The 23,241-nt window shown below is 53.0% G+C and overlaps 1 protein-coding gene across 2 annotated transcripts in view; it reads right to left on the bottom strand.

Annotated features, from left to right (window-relative positions):
- Positions 1-23,241, bottom strand: part of mtss1 (MTSS I-BAR domain containing 1) — a 67,894-nt gene that overhangs the window by 19,236 nt on the left and 25,417 nt on the right. For both annotated transcript variants that reach the window (XM_064304009.1, XM_064304010.1), the window contains exons 4-6: positions 4,732-4,816; positions 3,262-3,353; positions 2,731-2,805 (exon numbers count right to left, since the gene is read on the bottom strand). In XM_064304009.1, coding sequence (XP_064160079.1) covers positions 2,731-2,805; positions 3,262-3,353; positions 4,732-4,816 — 252 coding nt within the window. The remainder of the gene's footprint in view (positions 1-2,730; positions 2,806-3,261; positions 3,354-4,731; positions 4,817-23,241) is intronic.

The raw sequence follows: 23,241 nt of genomic DNA, 5'->3' as shown, positions 1-23,241 counted from the left end.
ACAAAGGCTCCCCCGCAGAGCGTTTAGTAATGCCTGGTGCCTAGCTGACTGATCACAGCTCTCCTGCAGGGCAGGTGATTTTGGGGTGCACCCCGTACTCTCCGCTGTGGGCGTGAGAGGGGTTGGGGGGTGGGTGTAGCACAGTGGGTAGGGAACTAGACTTGTAACCGAAAGGTCGCAGGTTCGATTCCCGGGTAGGACACTGCCGTTGTACCCTTGAGCAAGGTACTTAACCGAAATTGCTTCAGTATACATCCAGCTGTATAAATGGATACAATGTAAAATGCTATGTAAAAGTTGTGTAAGTTGCTCTGGATAAGAGCGTCTGCTAAATGCCTGTAATGTAATGTAATGGGTGGGGGGGGGCACTGCCAGCTCTCAGGCTGCTAATGAGGGCAGTGGGGGAGTAATGCCTCTTCAACACAGCTGGGGGATTCTCTCAAAGCCCTATGAGTTAGTGCACACACACACATACACACGTGCACATGCACACACAAACACACTTTAGCGCACACACACACACACACACACACACACTAGCTCGCACACACACACACACACACACACACACATCTAGCTCCGCGCACACACACACACACACACACACACTCTAGCTCGCACACACACACACACACACGCACACACACGCACACTTCAGCAGACAGAGGAAATGACACACAGGCGGTCCTCCACACAAGCCGGAGTGCGATTTCCTGCTCCCTCAGAAGGCCGTCTGATTCAGCCTGAGCCGCTTGGGTCCGCCTGTTTTTCCAGAGACGCTTCCCTCCGAAACGAAACGGCGGCCCAATGGCCCCTTTGTGTGCCAAGAGCAACGCGCGAGCTAGCGAGCGAGCGCCTGGCCGAGCCTGAGCCGAGGGGCGGGGCGGGGCGGGGCCTCTCAGACCGGGGGGGGGGACGGGGGCGGACGCCGGCGCACTGTCCTGCACGCTACGGCGCGGCTAAAAGCCCGCTGTGTTAGCCGAGCACGGAGGGGAGATTCCGCTCGGCGTGTGAGGGTCCGCACGTACGGCAGGATGAGGCGTCACCTTTTCCCAGAGCGGTGCAGTCTCCACATGTTTTCCCCACGTCAACCCCCCCCCCCCCCGGGCCTGGACTCTTCCCCCTACTGGCAGCCTAATGGAGGAACGCCCTGCCCCCCCTCAGTCAGGACAGCAGAGTCCCTCCCTAACGTCTGGCATGACCTGCTGACCCATCTGTACAGGAAATGCCCCCCCCCTTCTCTACCTGATTCCCGTTCCCCTCTTCTCCTATCTCTCCCATATTTCCATACTAAAAAAACCCTTCCTGCCTCCCCTCCCACGTTTTACATCCAGCGACAAAGATTACCTATCGCGTGTGTGTGTGACGGTTATGACCATTACACTCTCAATAACTGCTATGAAATGCTGGCGATTTACTCATTTTGGCCTTTAGTTTTTGCACTAACGGTAAGTTGCTCAGGATAAGAGCGTCAGCGGAATGCCTAAAATGTAAAATGTACAATGCAGGCTGCATGTAATGGAGAGCTGTGAAAGAGGGGTGTTTTCTGGACACTCGTGTGTGAAACCCCCCCTTCCACTGCCCCACTCTGTGTCCATTAGCTTCCAGCTTCCTACTCCCAGCGCAGTGTAAAAAGCTAATCAGCAATGGATCTCTCCATTACTTCAGCAGGAGAGACCTGTGTCCCCGTTAGCACGCTAATGCTAATGCCTCAGACCAGCTCTCTTCCTTCCATTACCTCAGCAGCAGAGAGAGCCGTGTTCTCGATAGCATGCTAATGCTAACACATCAGACCAGCTCTCCTCCATTACCTCAGCACCAGTGAGAGCCATGTTCTCGAGAGCATGCTAATGCTAACACATCAGACCAGCTCTCCTCCATTACCTCAGCACCAGAGAGAGCCGTGTCCTGGATAGCACGCTAATGCTAACATTCGCCTTACCACTGACGTTTTTCTCTCTCAGCTATTGGAATGAGACTCACCAACACCAGGGAGGGGAGGTTTCCCCGATTCAAAAAATGCTGATTTTCGGATTCTGAATGTCTCAATCAGAAGCAGTAGAATTGAGTGTGCGCTAAGAACACACATTTCAATTGGTTTTACACTCCATGATAACTGATAACTGATGTTCAGGGACTGAAAATCAGTTATCTGAATTATCAGAAGTCATAGTGCGTTTTGAAGTGATACACACAACAAAAATGTTTACCCTCTCCCTCTCGCCTTCTCTCCCTCCCTCTCTCCCCCGTGTGTGGGGTAAACCTGACCTGCCGCATCAGCAGCGTCTAAGCCCCGCCCGCAGGTGAACAGCCGCACCTTCCTCACACGACAGCCGCAACCTGATAACCGTGCTAGCGTTAGCGTAGCCGCAGCTCCGGCTACACTTCCCCTACTGCGGCTTCAGCGTCCGGGCAGGCCGGCGTGATTATCGCCGGTTACCCCGGCGACGGCCGAAACGCAACGCCATTGGCACGGCGGGGGACGTCAGGCGACGCCTTTCACGGCACCAGCAAGAGAGGCCGCGGCCTTATCTCCACGGAGACGAGAAAAGGGAGGGGCCGACCAACAGACTGAAGCCGTCCGGAACTCCGGTTTCCCTTCCGCTAAAGCGCGAGCGGCGTTTGTGTAACGCGACTCCTGGGGCAGCCCGTTGCCCTGCGGGGCGAATCTCGGCCGGTCGGGATAATCGATGGCTTCGTGTCGTACGCCACAGTGCTGACTTTCCTCACCTTTCTTCACTTTCTTCTGCAGCTTGATGGTGTCTGAAGACTTCTTCTTAATGTCAGCGCGAGCTTTCTTGTATTCTGCAACAGGACAAGGCGAAACAACTCAAATCATTGCACCCGTAACAAAACAACTCAAAATCTACTCTCACCTGTAGCAACACGACTCGAGATTTACTGTCACCTGCAACAAAACAATTCTCGCACCAAAATGTAACAAAACTGAAAACCATTCTATCACATGTAACAAAACAACTTACAGCCAACTCTCACCTGTAATAATACAACACAAATTCTACTGCCATGTAACAGTAATCACTTCCCCATCGGAACAGAGAGGTTACTGGTTAATGTAGTACATCACCAGTTTATGGATGGTATTGTCTGCTGTATGACCTGCACTGAGGACCAAACATTCGTATTACCCGTATTACTTGTAAGCTGAGTAAGTAAGGAGGGGCAGTGATTTGAAGGCGGGGCGTTTTGAGGGGCGGGGCCCCGGGGGGAGGGGCCCCAGGTGGGCGGGGCAAGCGGTACCTTTGGCGTGGTCTTTGTCCAGCTGACTGGCCACTTTCTTCCACTCCTCGATCTTCAGCTCCAGGGGGCTGATCAGGCTCTCGGTCAGAGCCCTGCCGAAACGGAGAGGACAGGTCAGTCGACATGCCTGGGCGTCAGTCAACAAGCCTGGGCGTCAGTCAACACGCCTGGGCGTCGGTCAACACGTCTGGGCGTCGATCAGCACGCAATCGGTACGTTAATCAACTGTCAATATCACTCCTCTCCTTTCCTTCCTCTGTGAGATTCTATACAGCTGCCAAATGCTTAAGAGAAATAATGATGATGACCTGGCTTAAGTGGATTAGGCTGAGTCACTCTGGAATTCTAATATTAAAACTGAAAACCACTTTATGCAGGCCTCGCCTACACAGGTAAAGTAATGAGGAGAACCATGGCAAAGAGGTCTAATTCCGCATTTATTTCCCCCGACGATCAGTAATCAGCACATTAGAAATTCTGTCTTCTTGTGCAGAAACGCTTCCCGTCGACAACTTCTACTCTTCTCCTTCTCTACAATCAAGCATCCAGAACTCAAGAACAGAACCTCCTCCTGGATCCTGATCTGAACGCCACTCAGAACAGAACATCCTCCAGGACCCGGATCTGAGCCTCTCAGAACAAAACCTCCTGCAGAACCCAGATCTCCTGAGCCTCCCAGAACAGAACCTCCTCTAGGACCCAGATCTCCCTGGAGGGGGGGGGGGATCCTGCACCCACAGCTTCACCCCTAAATCACTCACCAGGCCCTCCCTCCACTACATTCTGCATTTCACCCTCTCTCTGCCCCGCCAACGCTCAACTCAACTGGTATACTGGGAGCGACCTCCATCACGATCGCCGTGGAGACGCGTGCTGGCACTGTCACAGTGCTGAGCCTTTTCTACATGCATGGCAGAACGCTTCACACCAAACCTGCAAAGGCTTATATTTTTACAGCCGTTATATTTTTAAAGCAGGATTTTAGTGACCTGTTGGGTGGTTGATTCATTGTTAAGTTGGACTGTAACTAGGGCACCACAGACATCAGATCAGCAGCATGGAAAGACCAAATGCTAAAAGCATGGCAGTAATACTGAGTAAAGCAGAGCGGTAATACTGTGCATGTGGTGGTAACAGCGCCAGCATGGCAATAACACTATTAGCATGATTGTAATGCTGTTAGCATGATGGGAATTGTTAGCATGGTAATAGTACTATTAGCATAGCGGCAACACTATCAACATGGCGGTAACACAGTTAGAATGGCGAGAATAGTGATAGCGTAGTGCTAATACTGTTAGCATGGTAGCAGTACCGTTAGCATGGTGGTAATGCTACGAGTATGATGATGATACTCTTAGCAATGTAGCAGTACAGTTAGCATGGTGGTAATACTGTTAGCACGACGGTAATACTGTTAGCATGGTGGTAATACTGTTAGCATGGCAACAAGGCAGTAAGCAGACTCACGAGGTGAAGAGCTTCAGTTTGGACTCGATACTCCGGTGCCTCATACACATTCTGGTGAGGGCAGACCCGATCTCCTTTGTCGCCCCTACAAAACAAAAAGGGAAGTAAAACGTTAATTCAAACGGCTTTAAACAACACACTTTAAACAACTGGCAAAACCTCTGCCGCTGACACAATCGTGTGACGCTGGGCTTGTCTTGTTTTACCGAACCCTTGTGGGTTCTAATGAGTGAGCACAGGGGTGGCAGGTCTGGGGTTTGGGGTCTGGGCTGTGCGGAGGTCTGGGGTCTGTGTGGGTTTCTGCACAGGAGGGAAGTTGCCGGAGTTTATCCAGGTTACAGTGATCAGGAACTGCCGCAGGGCGGGTCAATAGAGGCAGACAGAGCACTCATCACTGTATTGGCTTCCCATTGATTTCAGCAGATGTCAGTCATACCCCCAACAAAGCCAGCAGAGACTCCACCTCCATCCGTGTGTGTGCGTGTATGAGTGAGTGTGTATGTGTGTGTGTGTGTGTGTGTGTGTGTGTTTCACGTGCCATTTAAGAAATGATGTACAAGCTAGCTAACACTGCAAAGTGTAACTTCAAGAACCTTGTGCTAATGCACACCTGCCCAGGACACCTGTCTGAGAAATACAGAAGCAGCCGATGCTAGCTCCATGTAGCCCATATGAAGAAGCTCAGGCACCAGTCAAATACAGACAAACACTATGTATATTTCAGTTCGATGAGTAAAAATGCACAAAAAGAGCACCCTCACATCACAGGCTAGATCCTGCCCAGGTTCTGATAACAGCCTTTGATTTAATTCTCTCAGCTGTTCCAGATAAAGTACGTGAAAAAGCTGAACGTTGTTAGATTTAAAGATGTGACAACAAAGCACCATGAGAGACATGCCCGGCCAGGGCAGGCAGACCTAAGAGGAAAACGGAGGCGGCAAACAGGCTGCAAACAAGACGAACGCGACACACATTTCACTTAAAGACAGCGTCGGGAGCAAGAATCCGCTCATGGAAAAAAACATTAGCAATGTGGCAGGAGCAACTGCAGCGGACCAACGCACTGGGGGCACCTGCCTTCAGTCCAGCGAGTGTGTGCGTGTGTGTGTATGTGTGTGTGTGTGCGCGTGTGTGTGCATGTGAGAACGAACGTGTGTGCATCGCGCGAGAGTGTGCTTGGCAAACAGCACAGAACTCTTGCGCCGGTCTTTGCTCAGTGAGCGCGTGCAGACCCAATAAAGCCATTTGGCTGGGTGTTCCAGGGTCAGAGGTCGTGTGGGCGGAAGAGGCTGCCAGCTCACTGTGCAACTCTATCACGCGCAGCCGGTGCAAAGGGACCTGCAGACAGCATTGTGACATCACATCCCCAAACTCCGCCCCCCCCACCTCCAAGGGTTGCACAGGACTGCTGCAATTCCCGACAGCAGTCTCCCAGCTCGCTGCGATCGGATTGGGCAGCGGTTATCCCCATGGTGCAGCATTAAGGAAAAGGTCGGGGTGAGAGAGGGGGACGACAGACCGTGCCGTACTTCACTGGCAGAGCCGAGCTGAGCAAGAACTGCCCCGTTTCTCCGTCAATGGATTCCTCCAGGTTGAAGCAGTAGCCAGTAGCAGAGCGAAGGGGGGACTTCCATTCATGTGTCAGCAGGATATAATAATGGGCAGGGAGTAGATGAGCCGGTCTGGCCCTAAAACCCAGCCCTCCTGCGCTCCCATAAAAAGGCCATTGTGCCATCCTGACACACAATACCCAGCTTCCTGAGTGGCCAAGGCTTTATGCTCAGAGGGAAGACTATACCCTCTTTAGCTGTGTTTGTGTGTGTGAGTGTGCGTGTGCGTGTGAGAGAGAGTATGTGTGTGTGAGTGTGTGTGCACGTGTGGGCGTGTGTTCATGTGAGTGTGTGTGTGCGCGTGTGTGTGTGTGTGTGTGAGTGAGTGTGCATGTGTACGTGTGTGTTTGAGTGTGTTAGTGAATGACTGAGAGGAGGGGGAGTAAGAGAGAGAGCATTTCTTTTGTAAACCTAAGTGATACACTAACCCCTCCCAACCTTCAGCCCCTTCCAGAGAGCACTGCAGAGATTCAGCCTCATGAGAGTCCCTCAGTCACCATGAATCAGATACCTGGACCTCAGGGTCATCCGGACCGATGGGTCAACAGGACCATAAGGTCTCCTGGACCTCAGAGTCATCCGAACCAATGGGTCATCCAAACCTAACAAGCATCCGGACCGATGAGTCATCCGAACCAATGGGTCACCAAGACCTCAGGGTCTCCTGGACCTCAGGGTCTCCTGGACCTCAGGGTCATTCGGACCTCAGGGTCTCCTGGACCTCAGGGTCTCCTGGACCTCAGGGTCTCCTGAGCCTCTATATCCCTCGGGCCTCCTAGTCCCAGACCGTTCTGTCCTCCAGACCCCTTCACCCCAGCGGCCTGGGAGTCAGACTGAAGCCTCCTCTGGTAACAGCGAGCCAAACCAACACCAGATCTGCGGGTTGGGTTCCCAGGCAGAGCGAGGCGCTTCGGTAAACGCCCGAGCGGCTCAAAATGAATGGAAGCTGTGTGAGGCGCTCCGGGTGAGAGCGTGTGGAAAGTTCCTAAACTGCAAATGCAAATGTAATCACTGCCGGCCCCATTAAAACCCTGGAAACATCGGCGCTGTGTGTGTGTGTTCAGCCCTGAAGGACGCTCAATCGTGGTGTGAGCTGTGGGCTGTTAAAAAAAAACAAAAAAACAAATGGGACAGATGAGTTATGATCCTGTTTTTACGGACAGAAGAGAAAGTATGTGCTGATGGAGGGGAGAAAAACATTGGTAAACAGGCTTGTGTTCCAGCCTTAAACCTCAGAGATAACCCCGCCCACTTGTCCTCGCACATCCAATATTTCCCCACCAATCACATCAGCGCTGCGATTGAAAGAGGCAATTTGAACATAAACTAGGAGAGACCACACTGGAAGGGGCTGAATAGTCAGAGAAGGCATGTGTCAAATATACCCCACATCCACGACCCGCCCCTCTGAGAATCTGACCAATGGCTAAGCTGCATGTCCCTGGTGCGGCCTATCTCTGCTACGGTAAGCGCTGCTTCCAGTGTGTCCCAAGACCTCTCCCGATCGGACCGTCTGGGAATCCAGACTATTCCGTCGCCAACGGTAGGGGAAACTCCAGGCACGGTGACAGAATTCTGGAGCGGGAATTTCGTCCTGGCCCGAGGTAGCGGGATTGCGGGGAATGCGTCTCTGGCACTGGAGGCCGGGGCGGGATGAGGCCATCAGAAGACAGCGGAAGAAAAGCTTGAAGAAAAACATTCGGCCTTCATCGAAAATCACAAAGGTCCCCCCCCCGCCCCAACGCACGACTCCACAAAGAGACTCCTGTCCTAGGACAGACGAGGGGGGGTGGGGGGTGAATTTGCAGAGTTGTTTTGACTGATTTGTGAGTGCACAGTCAAAAGTTCAGTGAGGACTGCAAAGCAAACAGAGAGCTGATTCAAAGCACTCACAGCGTGGAACGCCAAGCCCGAGTCACGGGTAAAATACGAGCTCTTCCCTCCATAAGCGAGATGCATCACCGCAGAAACCCCGCAAGCGGCATTTAAGCAATTTCCTACCCGCATATCTTTTGGAAGCGACCGTTCCGGAGGACGCTGAAATCTGAAACGAAATCACATTTCTGCCCCCACATCACAACCACCAATCAAAATCAAGAAGTCTTGACGCAAGGCGTTTGGGCCCAAGAATCAGTCAAAGATAGGTCAGTCATCTCAAAGTCTTTCACAAGTCCAGCATGCTGGACTGGAACGGTCTGGTCTGAGCTGGATTGGGCTGAACTGGACTGGATTGGGCCAGACTGGGCCAGACTGGGCTGGGCTGGGCTGGGCTGGGCTGGGCTGGTGCAAGATCTCACAGGGTCTAGTTATGGGCCAGTCCAAATGTCAGTGAGGAGGTGGAGTATGCACATGCATCTGAATGAGGAGGTCCATCATCCAGGTACTGATATGAAACAGGAGAAATTTAATGACTCGTTAAACAGAGTGAACTGCTTTCTCTATGCGTTTCATCTTCAAACTCCAGTCCTCAGCCCATTTGACGGTTAAAGACCCCCAAAGCGGACACCCGCTCGGTACACCCCTATGGCACATTTCAGTCTCGGTTTCGGAGAAGGGACAGGAGTGACATCACATTTTCCCTCCCAGTTCCACTCATCGTCTACCGCCAAGACGCTTTGCCGTCCCGCACCCGGTCTGTTCCGGAAGGATCTTAAACGCGCCTCTCCACGCCGAAAACACGAACCGGGACAGCTGCCCGCGTACCAATCAGAGGAAGCCTTCTGCGAGGCCGGGACGGGACTGGACGCGCCTAATCCCGCCCACATCTAACACTGAGCATCTGCGCACAGTAGCGCAGGCATTCTGGGATTCTGAGTGAAGCTCAGCGCGCTGAGAGAGAGCGCCCGGGACAAAGGGCGCGTTTCGGGAAGGGTGTCGCCCCGGTAACGGCAGGTAACCCGAGAACACCTGAAATGGGAGAGGCCTCTCGGAGGAAGGAGGCCAAGATGGCGGACGGGCGGGGCACACGCGTGAGCTGGCAAACAGGACCGACAGGTTGGCAGTTTGCGCCCCGGGCTGGGGGACGAACGGCTACAGTCCTCTCTGATTTTCCCACTCGGATTATTTAGGGAAATGCTGATCTTCAGAGCCCGAATGCCTCTCGGGCTGACTGGCATCTGGCTGTTTTGCGCAAACAGCTCTGGATTGCGAGTGTGCTTATGACACACCCATGGCCTAAGACGCTGGGGTAGAGAGAGATTTAGGGTCTCGCGACGGATTAACGCATTTTATTTATCAGCAGGAAAACAAAGGGGATAAACAGGACTGCTTTTAGATTGCTGAACCAGAACAGAACCGCCACTGCTGCTGGGCTGGGTGGGGCACGCTGTGGGGGGGTGGGGGGGAGGTGGCATGTCAAGTGCGTGAGTCACGCTTCACCCAGCGACAGGCTCCGAGCACGCACGGCGGGCGTGTTGGGTCCTGTGCCACCGCCACCGAGCGCTCAACCGCGCAGAAACGGGCAGGTTCCGGATCTTTCCGTCCGCCGCGGAAACACCCGCGAGCTTCTCCGAGATCGGCCTGCCGTTTCCACCGCTGCTTCCTTCGTCTCGAGGCTCGCGGGGGGGGCAGGGCGGGGTCCTGTGCGCGTCGCCGTGATTGATGGGCTCAGAACGCGACGCATCGTTCCACCCAGGGGGGGTGGTGGGGTGTGTGGTTACTGATTTAGGAGCGTTAGGCCCGGGGAATGGGGGTGGGGGGTGGGGGGGGTGGGAAGTTCCCGTGCAGTTAATCTCTCCTGTCGGACGGAGCCCATCAAAGGCCCCTACTTCAAAGAGAAGGAGTACCCACACTGCCCTGCCATACCATACCCCCCTCCCTCGGTCCCATGATCCTCGGCGTCCCGGGCGTGGCCACTTTTCCCATCGGGCAGCGACGTAGGCATGAACCGCAAAAAAACGGCCTGCAGTAATACCCAAGATATAGAGGAAGTAACGACGTACCTAAAATCAGCAAAGCAAAAAACCCCCGTGAATGTTTACGCGGTAGAAACGAGATTCAGAAGCGATGCCAGCCGTGCAGCCCATGCTGCTAACGCTGGCTCTCCGCGGTTCTCCTGGCGACCCGGTGATTCGCCTCAAAGGCGGAGCGGATAAACGGCGGGGCTCAACCCGCCGTCTGCCCAGGCGTGCCAGCGGGGGAGTCGCAGCGTACGGCCTTTTTAAAAAGTCACACGCCACCGAACAACCACGTCTGCAGCAAGCACAACGCCAACGGACTAGCCGCCCCTGCTTCTCACTCGCTTGACGGTTGGCTCATTAAAAAACCATTTACCGTTATCCACTTGTTTATTTCTCTGGAGTTTGCGGCGGATGAACATCCTGCTGTTACTGCCGATCAGAGGCGCTAAGATTCTCAGAAATTTCCAGAGAATTTCCAAAAAGACCAGGCAGACAGAAAAGACGAGGCGAGGCATGGCGTGTGAGTGATGGCATGCGCGGGGGGGGGGGACTCCTCCTCTCTCAAACGCTCCGACCATTTCCTCAGAAACACAACTCTCTCTCATCCTCGAGCCGAGGAGAGGTTTCCAAACCTGGAAGGGGAGGAGGAGGGAGGGGGGGGGGGTGGAGCCACAGCTTTGGGAGTAACTACCCCCTCCTGAACCCATCCAGCACATCCAACGCTCTGCCGTCAATGACAGCTTCGCGACTCACGGACGGAGTGTAGCACAGTGGGTAAGGAACCGGGCTTGTAACCGGAAGGTCGCAGGTTCGATTCCCGGGTAAGGACACTGCCGTTGTATCCTTGAGCAAGGCACTTAACCGAAATTGCTTCAGTATATATCCAGCTGTATAAATGGATACAATGTAAAATGCTATGTAAAAAAGTTGTGTGGATAAGAGCGTCTGCTAAATGCCTGTAATGTAATGTAACGACTCGTCTCCGGATGGAAAAATGAGCGGTCGTGAGACTCCCCGGCGACCGAAACGCAACATCAAACCCCTGCTCGGCTTCGGAAAAAACCCAGCTTAATTTGCGGCTTACGGTTTGTTGATATTTATGAACGAAGCCGGTCGGCTACGCCCCAAACCGAGGCAGCGGCAGCCAAGGATTTTAAGGCCAGAGTCAAAGCCAGAAAACATCATCACAGAGACCGAGTGACTTCAATCAAACACGACAAAGGCTTCGTGGAGCGAACTGGTCGAACCGCTTCAGCCTCGAACCATGAAGACCGCAGCCTTGTGATAATTAACATTCTGACTGAGCACAGTGACATCCGTTCATCAGTCCAGCGGTCATTCTCCCTCTGAAATGGCTGGTTGGTTATGGGACGTGAACCGCTACTCCACCTAGCCTACATGCACTCGGCTGGATGACGGACTCAGTGCCCCAGAAGCCTCGGCTGCAGACGGAAGCTCGCCGGCTGTGACCGTAAGGACCACTCCAACAGTTGAGCTTCGACAACACGGCACTTGATTCTACAAAGGCTCTTAAGAATGCGAACGCAGAGGTTTAGAAGTGCCAGCTGATCCAGTGGGCAAGCTGAAAATAGAGCGAGAGAGAGAGAGAGAGAGAGAAGCACTAATCCATGCTATGCTAATTAGGTAGATTAGTAACACATGGGAAATTTTAAGCTAATAGCACGTTAGGAACATTACAAAACCACACCACTCCTCAGCCTTTCAGTGGCTATCTCAGTGCCAGCAAAGCTACCGCAACTCTGAGAGCACAACAGCTAGCGCTGATTCTGAAACTCGTTGTAGCCATGGGAAATCAGCAAACCAGCTAGCGCTAATTCTGAAGCTCGCTGTAGCCATGGGAGACCAGCAGAGCAGCTAGCGCTAATTCTGAAACTCGCTGTAGCCATGGAAATCAGCAAACCAGCTACCTGATTCTGGGATTCATGGAACCAGCAGAGCCTAACGCTGGGAATTTAAACCCGTAGCCCCTGAGCTGGGATCAACCCGCAGCCCTGAGCTGGGAATCAAACCACAGCCCCTGAGGGGATCAAACCCACAGCCCCTGAGTGGGAATCAAACCGCAGCCCCTGAGCTGGGATTCAAACCCGCAGCTCCAGAGCTGGGAATCAAACCCGCAGCCCCTGAGCTGGGATTCAAACCTGCAGCCCCTGAGCTGGGAATCAAACCCGCAGCCCCTGAGCTGGGATTCAAACCCGCAGCCCCTGTGATGGGATTCAAACCCGCAGCCGCTGAGGGATCTAGCATTTACACTGCACTGTCATCCCAGTGCTCACACTGCGTCAAGTGACACATAATGCAATGTTTATAACGTTTTACAGGACACAGGACACTCTGTTCTCGGGACTGGAAGACCAAAGGCTGCTGGCCTTTTGCCCGAAGTTTGCAAAAGTCGCTTTTTAAAGCGAGGGAGGGTGAGGGCAATTCAGCAGGATCGTGCGTCGGCGCGAACACATTCATAACTACGCACCACATGGACTGCGAAAGCCGTCGGCCCACTGACAGCTAACACCTCACATTCTCTGCAGAGAAAGACTGTGGCAAAGTTCGCCAAAAACTTCATTCGCACATCATCCTAAAAAAAACGTGTTTCTTTCGGTCGAGGTTTCTGCCCTTCGCACCCAATCGATGAGGACCTGGGAGACCGCACGCACTCAGTTCCTCCGAGCGAATCGAGCGGTTCGAGCCACACTGCCCACCCGAGCACCTTAGAGCCGTCTGCTGACTTACATGACAGCACTGCTAATCTCATTTGCCCATACGTTTGCTCTGCAGTGAGTCATTTTCAGTCTTGTGTCCCGTTCAGACCACACGCTGACGCATCTCTGGTGGAAAAAGAAGATTCTAGAAGCACCGCTGTTTTTGTGCTAGCTGGAACATTCCAGATACTTCTGGAACGTTTTTGCAAAACACTTGACTTGTTTTTTTTTTTCATTTTGAGGAAACGGACAGACTCGTGAAGGAACGCCAGCGCGAGGAAAGGAAATGTGCTCTGCTTCTGCTTGGCTTAGCGCAGCGAGCCACTCCGAATGAGTGAAACCCGAAATGACAGGCCGCCCCGCAGACTGACAGAAGCCAAACGCGGTTAATCTTTAACATTTGAACTCTGATTCGGTCAGAGTTAGCAGAGTTCAGATTGGTACAGACAGGGTCGAGCACACATGACCTATGACCTAAAAGGCAAAGGGACACCGCTGGCATGCCGGTTGAGAACAGCCGGAGAGAGGGAACGCCGCCATCCCTTAATTTTACATGAAGGGATCACAGTCGCTAACGGCAACCAGCTCAGCCAATCAGAGAAGGGGAGGGTAGGAAACACTGTAACAGAAGCAGCGCTAACAGGCCTTTCACCAAGATAGGACCCCCCCCCCCCCCGCCCCCCTCTCCACGAACAAACCTAAAAATGAACGTACGGAACGAGAGGTGTGCGAAGTTTACACACGCATAAACAGGAAGAACGAGGGCAGTGTAGTAAATGACACGCTTAAGCATGGGAGATAAATTTGAAACGTATTCAGCATGGCCCTCGACGTTGGCCGTTATCACCCTGGCATCTGTTGTTTACAAAGCTCAGACGGACGACGGACGACCTAAACTCGCTCAGCGCCCTTGGACTGCAGAGATGAAAGCAGAGATGCCGGGGTCCAGCCTTTTTACGCGTTAATCCCGTTCTCCCCCCGAGCTTGCCCCGCGAAGGGAGGAACGTCCACAAAGGGAGAAAAAGAACAGAAGAGAGAAGAGGAGGAGAGCTGAAGAAGGTGTCACAGGCACACACTGTTTTGGAGCTCCTGTACGCTTCGAGAGCAGATAGCAGGGGAGAAACGTTCGGCCGCAAACTCGAACGTCACCGTCTGAAAAATCAACATTTACGTTTCAGGCTTTCAACGGACGCGCTCGCACAAACGGCATTCTGTTACTCGCAGTCCATTTATGCAGCCGGATATTTTTACTGGAGTAATTCTGAAGTTGAGCACCCTACCTCAAGAGTGCAACGGCAGTGCCCCGCCGGGGGGAATCAAACCCGCAACCTCGCAGCTACAAGCCCAGTTCCCTAGCCGTAACACTACACCGCCGTCTAATCAGTGTAAATATTAACCTGGAAAAAAAAACTCACGCCCTGGTAATTACCCCGCAAGAAATCAACAGCCTTGGGTTGCCGAGGGCAACCGAGTTTGTACAGGCTCTTCTATGGCTGCTTTGTAATCAGTGAAACAGAAAGGGATGTTTAAGGATGGGAAAACAGAGACACGAGAGGTGGGGTGGCGGGAAGGCGGGGGTGGGGGGGAGGAGGGGGAGGTTTCCTTTAGTAATTTCTCTCATCTGGCACAAAAGCAGAGGAAAATAACACAGCGCACCGAACACTGGATCTCTTACGAAGCACCGCCGCGGTTCAGTGACTCACGGAAGGTTCAGCTCGTGAATGCTGAACGCGCGCGTGACACCGGCCAGCGGAAACGCACCTGAACCGTCCGACCGCCGGCTAACTTCGCTTACTGGCCGCGCCGAGCGACAGAAGCGAGGGCAGAGCGATCGACACGGGTGATAATTAGACAGAGAATAAGGGCCGAGGAGTCGTTATGACGCTGGGACTGCTTCACTGCTTTGTATTCGCAGACAGACGCGAACGCACGTTTCTTCTGATGTCCAAAACGCACGGTGAATCCACCACTTTTTGCAATGAGAATTTTTTCTCTTAAGAAAAAAAAATGAACTGTTAACATCCTTTCTTAAGTCACAAACCTGTCTTTATTTTTATTTTTTATTTTGTTGCCATTGCAACACAAGTTCCGGCAGACATTTCGTCTGAGCCTCAGACATCACTGCACTGAATCATGGGAGCTCGAGGCAAATGAAACATGGAAATGACTTCACTGGCTGACAGACCTGCTTTTCTCACAGGGCTGAGGACAGGAGCAGCACGCATGGGCTGATATTTAAATCAGAAGTAAACACAAGTAGCCGAGAGCAGGACTGCATTAAACAGGAAGAGTGTCAGTGTACATGTACAGACTGTAATAAACAGGAAGAGTATCAGTGTACATATACAGACTGCAATCAACAGGAAGAGTATCAGTGTACATATACAGACTGCAATCAACAGGAAGAGTATCAGTGTACATATACAGACTGCAATCAACAGGAAAAGTGTCAATGTCCATATACAGACTGTAATAAACAGGAAGAGTATCAGTGTACATATACAGACTGTAATAAACAGGAAGAGTATCAGTGTACATATACAGACTGTAATAAACAGGAAGAGAGTCAGTGTACACATACAGACTATATTAAACAGGAAAGCAGTCAGTGTACATATACAGACTGCATTAAACAGAAAAGCAGTCAGTGTACATATACACACTGTATTAAACAGGAGAAGAGCTCTCCATACCTACATCATGAGGAGTAATCTGATGTACTTTTAGAAGAGCCGTCTCATATCAGTAGTGCTCTGGGTGTTTGCATCATTGTTTGCAGACAGTGAATATGTTTTTATACACCTCTCTTTCCCAGCAGACAGCGGAACAATGCACTGTACTGCTCGTATCTGCATAAGGGTGTGACCATCGCATTATTACTAGATAAAGAGCGCACACACCCTACACACACCACACACGCACACACACACACTGCGCACACCCCCACACACACACGTCCAAAGTCACAGCCTTCCCTCTGTTCCACCCTTTACGCTCTATTTCCTGCTGTTTGGATTTCAGACAGAGTGCTGGCACGTTTCCGTTAAGTTCCACTCAGCGCTGATGAAATATGGCGCTCTCTGGCTTGCCATACTGTAATCTGATTGGACACGCCCAGCTCTGGCACACGCGTATTCGGTTAATGGTGCTGCCACAACGAAACGTGGTCACGCACAGTAAAGTGAAGAGGAGATGGTTACCTTTGAGTTTTCTGAATGAATAAATGTGGACCAGACCGTACCAGGCTGTACCATGCTGGACCGGGCTGGACCCGGCTGTACCATTCTGGTCTGTGATGTTTAGCTAGCTCACTATATCTAGCCAGCTGGCTAGTCGAGTAGCTGACTGGCTACAGCAGTAAAGCACTTTTGCGTCTAAAACATGGTTGAGTTTGCTTTCAGAGATGTACAATATTCATTTAATTCTGTCACTGAAAGCCGTTCACCAGATTTGTGTGGAAGCACTCATTTGAAGCCCACACGCTAGCTGTCCCAGTGGCTGCCTATGGGAGCAGTTTTAGGGTCATCTCCCTTTAGGGGAACATCGATTATTTGGTCAGACGGTGTCCTGTCCAAAATTTGTGTGTGTGTGTATGTGTGTGTGGGTGTTTGTGTGTATGCGTGTCTGTGTGTGTGTGTGCGTCTGTGTACTCTGTGTGTGTGTGTGTGTGTGTGTGTGTGGGTGTTTGTGTGTGTGTGTGCGTCTGTGTGTGTTTGTTTGTGAGGGATGTGATTCGGGTCGCTCTGCTTTCTGCTCTGGCCGCTGTTATCGGCTTCAACTCGCGTTTTCCAGAAAGCAGATACGGCGGGGGTCAGAGGTCACGGTCCCGGGAAGGTCAGCGCTCACAGAGTGTGAGAGAGAGGACAGGGTTCGCTCAGAGACCGTCTGGCACACGCGGGGGGGACGGGGGGTCACTGAACGGGGGGTCCCGCGCGGGCTGCGGTTTTTTGGATACGGGTCCGCTCCGGGTGCCTCTCCCGCGTGGCCTCGGCCGTGTGATACCGCGGCGCCGGGTCCCAGAGCGGCCGTCCCAGAAGGACGCTCGGACACCGTCGCGGGACGTGGGGGAGAAGGGGGGGGCGGGGGGGTAGGAGCGCCAGGCCCCGTTTCCTGGAAGGCCCCGCGTGTGCGTCTTCTGAAAACAGAGTGCATCACGCTTCCTTCCCGCGGTTCCCACAGACCCCCCCACGCCCAAACCCCCGGCCCCCCCCCCATCAATTTCCTCCGAGACTCGGACAGGAGAAACGCCGCTTCTCCTGAGTGAGGGGCGAGAGAATAGCAGATACGCCTCCGCTGCTCCCGAAACCCTTTCTGCTCCACTTCCCTACCATTTCCTGTTACCCACAATGCACTGTCCACTTCCCCTTGCGCATAATCTGCATATAGGCCAGGAGAGCTCCTGAGAGATCGTACTGCAGATGGGGGACAGTGTGTGTATTTCAGGTCCTGAGAGCTTGTAATGTAGATCTGGGACAGTGTGTGTATTTCAGGTCCTAAGAGCTCGTACTGCAGATGGGGGACAGTGTGTGTATTTCAGGTCCTGAGAGCTTGTAATGTAGATCTGGGACAGTGTGTGTATTTCAGGTCCTAAGAGCTCGTACTGCAGATGGGGGACAGTGTGTGTATTTCAGGTCCTGAGAGCTCGTTTTGCAGATGGAGGACAGTGTGTGTATTTCAGGTCCTGAGAGCTCGTACTGTAGATGGTGGACAGTGTGTGTGTATTTCAGGTCCTGAGAGATCGTACTGTAGATGGTGGACAGTGTGTGTGTATTTCAGGTCCTGAGAGATCGTACTGTAGATGGGGGACAGTGTGTGTGTATTTCAGGTCTTGAGTACTGCAGATGGGGGACAGTGTGTGTATTTCAGGTTCTGAGAGCTCGTACTGTAGATGGGGGACAGTGTGTGTATTTCAGGTCCTGAGAGCTTGTAATGTAGATCTGGGACAGTGTGTGTATTTCAGGTTCTGAGAGCTCGTACTGTAGATGGGGGACAGTGTGTGTGTTTCAGGTCCTGAGAGCTCGTTTTGCAGATGGAGGACAGTGTGTGTATTTCAGGTCCTAAGAGCTCGTACTGTAGATGGTGGACAGTGTGTGTATTTCAGGTCCTAAGAGCTCGTACTGTAGATGGTGGACAGTGTGTGTATTTCAGGTCCTGAGAGCTCGTACTGTAGATGGGGGACAGTGTGTGTATTTCAGGTCTTGAGTACTGCAGATGGGGACAGTGTGTGTATTTCAGGTCCTAAGAGGTCGTACTGTAGATGGTGGACAGTGTGTGTATTTCAGGTTCTGAGACGCTCGTTTTGCAGATCTGGGACAGTGTGTGTATTTCAGGTCCTAAGAGGTCGTACTGTAGATGGTGGACAGTGTGTGTATTTCAGGTTCTGAGAGCTCGTACTGTAGATGGTGGACAGTGTGTGTATTTCAGGTTCTGAGAGCTCGTACTGTAGATGGTGGACAGTGTGTGTATTTCAGGTTCTGAGAGCTCGTACTGTAGATGGGGGACAGTGTGTGTATTTCAGGTCTTGAGTACTGCAGATGGAGGACAGTGTGTGTATTTCAGGTCCTAAGAGCTTGTACTGCAGATGGAGGACCGTGTGTGTGTGTATTTCAGGTCCTAAGAGCTCGTACTGCAGATCTGGGACAGTGTGTGTATTTCAGGTCCTGAGAGCTCATACTGTAGATGGTGGACAGTGTGTGTATTTCAGGTCCTGAGAGCTCATACTGTAGATGGTGGACAGTGTGTGTGTATTTCAGGTCCTGAGAGCTCATACTGTAGATGGTGGACAGTGTGTGTATTTCAGGTCCTGAGAGATCGTACTGCAGATGGAGGACAGTGTGTGTGTATTTCAGGTCTTGAGTACTGTAGATGGGGGACAGTGTGTGTGTATTTCAGGTCCTGAGAGCTCGTTTTGCAGATGGAGGACAGTGTGTGTATTTCAGGTCCTAATAGCTCGTACTGTAGATGGGGGACAGTGTGTGTGTAATTCAGGTCCTGAGAGATCGTACTGTAGATGGGGGACAGTGTGTGTGTATTTCAGGTCTTGAGTACTGCAGATGGGGGACAGTGTGTGTATTTCAGGTTCTGAGAGCTCGTACTGCAGATGGAGGACAGTGTGTGTATTTCAGGTTCTGAGTACTGTAGATGGAGGACAGTGTGTGTGTATTTCAGGTCCTGAGAGATCGTACTGTAGATGGGGGACAGTGTGTGTGTATTTCAGGTCTTGAGTACTGCAGATGGTGGACAGTGTGTGTATTTCAGGTTCTGAGAGCTCGTACTGTAGATGGTGGACAGTGTGTGTATTTCAGGTCATAGTTTGCGATGATGTCGGTGGATCAGCCAGTACACACAGAGCTGCTGCTCTTGGCCGATTCACACAGACCCACATCATCGCCTTCAGGCCTGTAAACAAGGGCTGAGACAACCGCTATGTCACCATGACGATGCCCCGCAGCTCGCTCGCCCAGCTACGCCTTTCGGCTCGTTCGCCGAATGGGCAGGAGCTGAGGGGGGTGACATCACCAGCCGGAAAACCTCAAACGCGTTCCGTCAGACGAAACAAGCTCTCGGGAACCTAACGTGGCGTGAATTAGCGGCAAAGACACTGGACTGTGAGAGACCATGCACTAAACACTGCTGTGTGTGTGTGTGTGTGTGTTTGAGACTGAGCACTAAAAGGTGGACTGTGTGACTGAGCACTAAATGCTGGTCCGTGTGTGTGTGTGTGACTGTGTGAGTGTGCGTGTGCGTGTGCGTGTGTGTGTGTGTGTGACTGAGCATTACGCTGATCTCCTTCCTACATCCACAGAGGGCCTGTTGTGTCTCTGCCCTCTCTGACCCAGAGTCCGCGCCCGTGTCGGGCCACAAAGGCTGCCAGTGTTCCCCCCCGCTGGGGCTGTGCCACGCTCACCTACGCAGTTTACCCAGCCACCTCCGCCCAGCGCGGAGCCGTCTGACTGCGCTGTCATACTGTGCCGTTTAATTATGCTGTTTCACTGTGCTGTCTTACTGCGGTGTAATACTGTGGTGTCATACTGTGCCGTTTAATTATGCTGTTCCACCGTGCTGTCTTACTGCGGTGTAATACTGTGGTGTCATACTGTGCCGTTTAATTATGCTGTTTCACTGTGCTGTCTTACTGCGGTGTAATACTGTGGTGTCATACTGTGCCGTTTAATTATGCTGTTTCACTGTGCTGTCTTACTGCGGTGTAATACTGTGGTGTCATACTGTGCCGTTTAATTATGCTGTTCCACCGTGCTGTCTTACTGCGGTGTAATACTGTGGTGTCATACTGTGCCGTTTAATTATGCTGTTCCACCGTGCTGTCTTACTGCGGTGTCATACTGTGGTGTCATACTGTGCCGTTTAATTATGCTGTTCCACTGTGCTGTCTTACTGCGGTGTCATACTGCGGTGTCATACTGTGCCGTTTAATTATGCTGTTTCACTGTGCTGTCTTACTGCGGTGTCATACTGCGGTGTCATACTGTGCCGTTTAATTACGCCGTTCCACTGTGCTGTCATACTGTGCCGTTTAACTGCGCTGTCATACTGCAGTGTCATACTGTGCTGTTCCCCTGTACTGTGCTGTCGTACTGTGCTGTTCCACTGTGCTGTCATACTGCGCTATTGTGCTGCGCTGTCATACTGCAGTGTCATACTGTGCCGTTTAACTGTGCTGTTCCCATGTACTGTGCTGTTCCACTGCGCTGTTTTTGCTGCTTGCGTGCGACTCGGGGCCCCTTGCAAGAGAGACGCAGGAGTGATGCAGGGTTCGACAAGCCGTGCACGACCCCGCCAGCTCACAGACGCCGCTCGCTAATCTGACCTCGCCGTTTTACCGCGTTCGCTTTCCCCCCCCACCACTTCAGTAAAAACAACGCTAGAACCAGGACCGGGCGCGGCAAACTGATCGCGTCACGAAAACCCCCCACAGGTCCCCTAGCAACAGGCGGCGAGAGGAAGCGGCCGCCCGCCGGCGAGCAGGAGGCCGATTGGCCGGCGCGGTTCTTCCTGCACCCCCCCCCCCCCCCCCCCCCCGGCACGCTCAACAAAGACCACTTTCATCTCCTCGCCAGTCAAGAAAGCGCAACATAAAGGCGACTCCCGATCGGAGAAAACAAGAGCAACAAAGTCCTTCCTCGCGAAAAAATCAAAAGGAGGAGGAGGGGGGGGGGGGGGGGGAAGAAAACCGAAATCACGATGCGGGTGCAGCGGTCTTCAGGATTCGCCTCTCTCGCATTCGGGAGCCGGTCTCGCCTGGGTTTCGAGAGCGGTTACCGTGGCAACGGTACGCCTCGGCGCTGGCGAGCCCATGACACGTGCTCGGGGGGGGGGAGGAAGTGGCCGAACCCAGACAGCTGGACCTGGGGAAGATTTCCAGATTTCCAGGCCTGGCCTCGTCGTTTAGCAACCGCGCCAGCTGCAGCAGCGACGGCCACGCCAGCGACGGGTAACTTACTTAGCCAGGGTATTTGGAGGGAGGGTCACGGAAGTGTGACGCCTCCAAACCGGGGTCTCCACAGCGGGGTCTACAAAGCGGGGACTCCAAGGCGGGGCCTCCAAACCGGGGCCTCCAAAACCAGGGTCTCCAAAGCGGGGTCTCCAAAGCGGGGTCTCCAAAGCGGGGTCTCCAAAGCGGGGACTCCAAAGCGGGGACTCCAAAGCGGGGTCTCCAAAGCGGGGTCTACAAGCGGGGTCTCCAAGCGGGTCTCCAAAGCGGGGTCTCCAAAGCGGGGTCTCCAAAGCGGGGACTCCAAAGCGGGGTCTACAAAGCGGGGACTCCAAAGCGGGGACTCCAAAGCGGGGCCTCCAAAGCGGGGTCTACAAAGCGGGGGTCTCCAAACCAGGGTCTACAAAGCGGGGTCTCCAAATCGGGGCCTCCAAAGCGGAGCCCCAAAATTAGAGTCCCCCTGGGAAACGTGCTGGCAGAAAACACCGGACCCGCAAGTCAGCGCCCCTCGAATGAGACGGATAGCCAGAACGAGCACCAGGGGAGTCAAATTCTCGCCTGCCAAATATTTGTGCTTGCGTTTCGACCAACCCCCCCCCGCCCTTCGCCCCCGTTTTTCCCTTCTGTCTGGACATATAAATGAATAAAGTTCAGCAGCCCTGAGTGTCTGGACAGCACTGTCTGCTTTTACTCCGGCGCATTTCACTGAGGTGCGCACAGACAATCGAAACTAACCACCTCTAAAACCCTAACGGCTAAAGAAAGGGAGCCTTGTCACGCAGGAAACAGCGATATCCTCTTTTAACCGGCTCATCTCTTCGCATCCTGCTTTTACACCAGTCATTCTGATACAGAGTCCCATGCCAACGCTGTGGGCTGTGGGCTGTTTATGGACAGAACGGTCAGTGGGCTCAGGGCAGCTGTTCATAAAACACACACACACACACACACACACACACACACAGGAACACGGACACACAGACACACACATACAGGAACACACACAGATAAGGACACACACACATACACACACAGAGGAAATCACACACACACACAGACAAACACACAAACACACACCCAGGAACACACACACACACACATAAGACACACAGACACACACACACACACACAGATACGCACACACACACACACAGACAAACACATGTACATGCCTTGTGAGGACGTGTGGCCCAGCCTTGCCCCCTCCCATAATCCCGCATGTCTGGAATGTGTCCAGTGGTGTCTGCTGCTGGGGGATCCCAGTCAGAGGGGCCAGCTGGCTCTCAGAGCCCCCCGCCCCCCACGCTCCGGACAGCTGGGAGGAAGGGGGCGGAGTTACAAGCTGTCAACTGCCCTGCCAGGCACGCCTCTGACAGATGCAGGCGGAAAATGACCATTAACTGCCCCAGCCTGCTCTGGAACAGGACCGCACTCAAACCAGCCTGCTCTGGAACAGGACCGCACTCAAACCAGCCTGCTCTGGAACAGGACCGCACTCAAACCAGCCTGCTCTGAAACAGGACCGCACTCAAACCAGCCTGCTCTGAAACAGGACCGCACTCAAACCAGCCTGCTCTGGAACAGGACCGCACTCAAACCAGCCTGCTCTGGAACAGGACCGCACTCAAACCAGCCTGCTCTGGAACAGGACCGCACTCAAACCAGCCTGCTCTGGAACAGGACCGCACTCAAACCAGCCTGCTCTGGAACAGGACACCTCTATGAGGCCTGACAGCAGACAGCCTCTATGGGGCCTGACAGCAGGCAGCCTCTATGGGGCCCGACAGCAGAAGGTCTCTATGGGGCCTGACAGCAGACAGCCTCTATGGGGT

Source organism: Anguilla rostrata, chromosome 13 (assembly GCF_018555375.3).
Source record: "Anguilla rostrata isolate EN2019 chromosome 13, ASM1855537v3, whole genome shotgun sequence".
Lineage (NCBI taxonomy): Eukaryota > Metazoa > Chordata > Actinopteri > Anguilliformes > Anguillidae > Anguilla > Anguilla rostrata.
Note: the sequence above shows the minus strand (reverse complement) of the source record. Positions and strands in the feature narration are given on the sequence as shown.